The following is a 5,313-nucleotide window of genomic DNA, read 5'->3' as shown; positions in this document are numbered from 1 at the left end:
CAATTCCCCACACAGTAGCTTTCTCTGCACGATCGAAAAGATTGACCGGCCAGGAGTGTGTGGGCGAGTCATGCATATTTATAGTTTACAAGTGACGCAGTGGGTTTTCAACGAGGACGATTATTTTGGTTACAAAAACATGCGCTTAAAACAAGGAATAGAAATCATGCTCAAAACAATTAAAGGGAGACCACGATGTCTTCAAATAGCACATTTTATATTTTTACTGTAAAATCATAAATATGCCGCAAATTATTCATGGGAAAAAAATCGAAAACAGTACGACGCAATTTACATATTTTCCGAATGCACAGTTGTCGGTCGAAACAATAAACCGCATTGTAATGTTAATTAAAACAATTTCTGGAATTACGCCAAAAAGGCGCTCAAATAATAACGAACTCTGATCGAGCCGTCTTCGAGCGGTGTTTACGTAGTTTACGTAAAATCGTTCGCCGCTCGTCTTCGCTTCAAAACAAGTTTTGGCTTGTTTCGCGGATAGGAGGCAAGATGCTGAAGCTCTGCATCGCTTGTAGCTCGAAGGTTAGTAGTGTGCTAATTGCGTAAACTTACACTCTAGTTCAAGAAAAATATTCCTGAGTTTCAGAGTGTTCGCAGCCGCGACTTGTTTGTAAGCCATCGACCTCGGACCAACTTCACCGTGACGAAATGTTCCTGATGTAAATCTTGTAAATGAATCTATTATCTACAACTCTTAAAATCACCAACACCACATTCTTTCTGTTGAATTATTTCTGTGACTCTTAGAAGATTGTATTTCGGTCGACTTTATTCGACTCTCCGTTTTAAAACGCTATTACCCAGTGCGATAAATGACACCAACTTTCTCCATCACGCAGTGCATCTCATGTCACTTGCCTTCCGAGGCCTCGTAAAACGTACCCTCTGTTGTGTTTCTAAATACACGGAGAAGATATCCCTTTCAATATGACAAAAGGGCTTAAAGGAAGCATGCTTCATTATGTCCGTTGTACAATTTTTGTACAAATTAAATCTGCCTTATCCTCGAGCTGTATTGTGCGTGGTAAATCCTTTTCTGTTTTGGGTTCTTGCAATTCGGCGGTACCGCGCGACTGAGAAACTAGGCGAAAAAAGGGGACAGCCACGTACCAGTGTGCGTAACATAAATAAAATTCGTTTCACATTGAATCCGGCCTAGCTTTTCTAAGATTGTTGTCAGGAATAAATATGGAGAAAATTCAGATACCTAGAAACGAAGTCTTATCACATCGATCATAATTCCTTTTTATAAAGAGGATCAAACCTAGGGTCAACGAAAGTCGCTCAGAACAATTACAAGATGTTTTCTAGGCATCCATTTTCTGCACTTAAAAAAGAACCGTAAAGCATGGTCTATTTTCTTCTCGACGTTGCGAACGTTCTTGATTGCATATGATAACTGCACAGCGTTTCGCATTTTGCTGTAGGCTTACGTATGGCTTTGGGAACAAAAAAACTTGACTTGAAAATAAGAAAACTTACGACCTTTGCACATCGATTGCTTGTGCTTTCCATACGGGGCTTTATCCTTCTATATTCCAAGTAACAAAGTTAACTGATGTGCAACATATACGACGGTTTAATTTATGCAAGTAATCAAATAAGTGTAACTGATCAATAAGGACATAACTGGGTCTATTAATTGCGTGCTCGGCAATTTACAAGCCTTGTTGTCAGCCGACACTTACTAACCCTAAGAGCTCATCGTCTCAATAAAACACACACGCCAGTAACGGTTTGCACTCCCACAAAAGACAACAAAACTTGACACAAAATGGCACGAAACTGAACGTTTGCCCCGCTGTGTAACAAATTGTGATTATCTTGCGTTGTCGTTTTAAAATTCAGTTTTCAGGAATGGAACCAACAAAGGTGATGGCTAAGCAATCTTTAATTCGTGGTTTGTACCGATATAGAGAACTTATTCTATACTGAAAAAAAAGCTATCTAAATAAGCCGCCCTCCCATAATTTGCAGCCGTTTTAAAACGTCTTGTTCTCACACAGGTCGCGGCCTCAAGTCGTACCTGCTCTTGTGGGCACGTGTTTTCACCAGAAACTCGAAGGATTGGTGGGAAGCGGTTTTCAGGTAAGACAGGTTTCATTGTACATAGCCTAGCGCCCTAACACCAAGAAATAAAATCGGGATCTGGCACGGATTCGCTGGAAAGCGAGTCTGATAAGCACGAGTGCGTTTGATTTTTTTTTTTTTTTGGAAGTGGGGAGGGGGGGGGGGGCTTTGTTTCTGTATTCCCCGCAAGAAGCGTTTTTTTGAGGGTTGGCTTCGCTATTGTTTTCTCCTCCCCCGCAAGAAGCGTTTATCACTGATACAAGTTGTCACTCACATGTATCAGAAATATCGTTGCAATTGCCTTTTTGTTGTTTTTGTTTTTTAACTTATTTGAATATTCACATTATTTAGAAAATTAATATCGTTGAAATCGTCGAAAAGAGTTGACAAGTACTTCGCAATGTCATTTACAAGAAGAGTTGTTTCTTAACTTTCAATCACTCAGTGATTTCATTAACTTAGATAATTTGATGAGAGAGTGAGATAAACTTAGTTCTCGTTGTGTGACAGTTTCACATTTCGCGGCATTCTTTTGCTTATGTTTATGTCACTTATCTCGTTGTCAAGGTTACCGTCTGGGGACTACAAGAAGACAGTCCTTCAGTACTCTTCGAGAAAAACAGCAAAATGGCGCCATAGTGAACAGCGATCCATCAGCTAAGAAGGTGAGAGGACGAATGAAAGACAGAGGCTGCACAAAACTAGCTGGGGGATCTGGTTTAATCAATACAGAGAAATTTGATAAAATTTCTGTCAACTGCGACAGGACGCGCGTTTTTTGTTTTTGTTTTTGTTTTTGTTTTTGTTTTTTTACTGACAGCCGAGGAATGAGATCTGCAAAATATCGTGACAGCTGAGAAATGCGCTGAAATCTTATAACTCAAAGCTAAGACACATCGCCGAAATTGCGATGACAAGTGCGATTCCAGAACCTCCATCCATTCACTCAAAACATGTGAATCCCTCTCGATCTTTCCCAGGTTCAATCACCCTCGTTCTTTTAAGATTTACTATCACATATTTTGAGTTTTAAGGCATAAATAAACAAACAGGTTCGCACAGATTTGGAACTAATTTGGCAATGAATAATTAGTTATTCCCAGACCTCTTTGTCGTGCCATGATAAAAGTACTAAAACTCGTCAACTTAACCTGTTCAGATGTTCGACCTGTTTCTTTCTTCTACTTTTTTGACTACCATAAAACCGTAAGCATTTATCAAAGGCCCATTATTAAGACTATTAAATCCATAGCGCGGTAAACCAATTAGATCATTATAAAAACAACGGGATGTCTGTAAAAATGCGGGAAAATCGCGGTTGTCAACTCAACACGGCAGGTCAAGATTCCGCGCCTGATTGGTTAAGCAAGATAACAACTTTACTCTTACTGGCTAAAACAATGTGGCAAGAATTTCATGAACCAATTAGCAATTGACAGATTAAGACAAAGCTAAATTGAAAATGGCTGAATTACTCTACTTTTGTCGTTATTTGCAGTTGAGAAAACCAGTCCTGTATCAGAACGTAAAAAGTCCCAAAGCAGTCCAAGACAGATCGAGGATGTTCTCGGATAAACCCATCATCAAGCGAAAGGGACACCAAATCTCCAAAGAAAACCAAGCTAAAGCTAGAGTGAGAAAGATTGACCACATTATGCAGGTGTTGTCTTCGCCAGAAAGACGTTTGAAACTCTCACTGGCATTAGCTGAGATCAACAGAAGATTGGCAAGCCAAATGCTCATCTGGAAAATGCTGCCCTGTGAAACTGGATAAAATACAGGCAATCCTCTTTGTCTCATCTGGATCGTCACTCAATGTTGTTGAGACGTTTTGCAATGGCGTGACGACTGTTAACGAGAGCATCTAACCGGGAATGGCCAACGTAGATATATGAAGTACATCAAAGCTCTCCTGAAATCTATTCTGCATGTAGCACAAACTTCGAGAAAAAGAACACTTTTGAAAATCATTGAATATGAAGAAATCACTAATATCTATTCATCGGAAAGCTTGCACTTGCAATCTATCCGAAAATGGACTGATCCCAAGTCTTAAAAAGTACTTCAGAAAGCTCCAGTTCTGAGATTGTTCTTAACCCTTGTCCTTTTCCGCAGTATGACACTTAAAAGTGTCGTTCTGCCTTCTAACTGAATAAGTCGAAGTTCTCTTTTGAAGCTCACTTCTACGCTGCAAATACCTTTTTTCTTTAATATATGGTATAGTAGATAAAGTATAGGGGTATAGAGGTTGCCGTGGTGTAAATATTCACAAGAGTTCCTGCGATTTATGTTGAGGTTATCGGCTACATAGCTAGCCCTACATGATAGGTACCCTAACATTACTGTAAATTACACTTATGGCTTATATATGTACAAATCAAATCGTGCCTTTTTTTTTGAGAGAGGAAGAATTCGAAGGTCTTATGATCATACGATTCGTTTTGCTGCCGTTTTCCTACCATGTTATATGTAGCTGTTGAGATTCGTGGTGGGAAAAATTTAAAGACAAAATACGCTTATTTATTTTTACTCTGTACAGTATGTAAAAAAATAACACCCAATCAAATGGAATTTACAAATCAAACATTTAGTCACACCTCGTATTGCTCTGAATGCTAACATCGATGAGCCAGTATTCCTGTATTAGAACATTACTGTAGAAATCTTCGCCAAACAACAGAAGATGGATGAATAATGAAACACATGTATACACATGAAAGAAATTTGAGTCGGCATTATATGATGAGGTATATATAAACGAATAAATACACATGACAATCATTTTAAAAGACTCGTTATTTATTTACCGTTTCGAACATAGATCTTTTGCACTATAGGTTCTTCATCACTCAGGCGGTACAAGCGCCAAATGCTTTACTTCTGTCAGCAGATTACAGTCAATTCCGAAATTCTCCGAGCTTTGGAAACATTTCCAAGATAGAAATCATTCATAGTTACTTTGAAAAACAATGACTGATTGACTGATCCAGCCTACGTGGAATGGGACGAGGGGAGGAAGGGCGGGAATGGAATGGGGGAAGGGGGTGTTCCTCCTCGGAAGTTGTTTTTTATGTAGAAAAAAAGGGAAAATAAACAACTTGTACCTGGATAAATCTTCCTCACTGAACAGGCCGCTAATAGAAATCAGGAGATTGCATCTGTTGGATTCTGTTCTCTAGGTGTTGCCTAAATTCTTCACCAGTCAGAGTCCTTTCCATGTCG

At 39.2% G+C, this 5,313-nt stretch overlaps 1 protein-coding gene across 1 annotated transcript; it reads left to right on the top strand.

Annotated features, from left to right (window-relative positions):
- Positions 1-396: 396 nt before the first annotated feature.
- LOC110051512 (uncharacterized) lies at positions 397-4,880 on the top strand. Its single transcript, XM_020757539.2, has 4 exons — positions 397-543; positions 2,028-2,109; positions 2,659-2,756; positions 3,590-4,880. Exons 1-4 carry the CDS (start codon positions 511-513, stop codon positions 3,863-3,865), a joined length of 489 nt encoding a protein of 162 aa, XP_020613198.1. The 5' UTR covers positions 397-510; the 3' UTR covers positions 3,866-4,880.
- Positions 4,881-5,313: the final 433 nt, after the last annotated feature.

This window comes from Orbicella faveolata, unplaced genomic scaffold, assembly GCF_042242905.1.
Source record: "Orbicella faveolata isolate gen_17 unplaced genomic scaffold, um_ofav_v1 contig_2, whole genome shotgun sequence".
NCBI lineage: Eukaryota > Metazoa > Cnidaria > Anthozoa > Scleractinia > Merulinidae > Orbicella > Orbicella faveolata.
The sequence above is the reverse complement of the archived record's forward strand: the minus strand, read 5'-3'. Positions and strand labels throughout refer to the sequence as shown.

Coding starts and splice junctions, on each gene's coding strand:
- LOC110051512 (XM_020757539.2), top strand. CDS start 511: ATGCTGAAGCTCTGCATCGCTTGTAGCTCGAAG. Junction 544..2,027: donor GCATCGCTTGTAGCTCGAAG/GTTAGTAGTGTG, acceptor GTTCTCACACAG/GTCGCGGCCTCAAGTCGTAC. Junction 2,757..3,589: donor GCGATCCATCAGCTAAGAAG/GTGAGAGGACGA, acceptor CGTTATTTGCAG/TTGAGAAAACCAGTCCTGTA.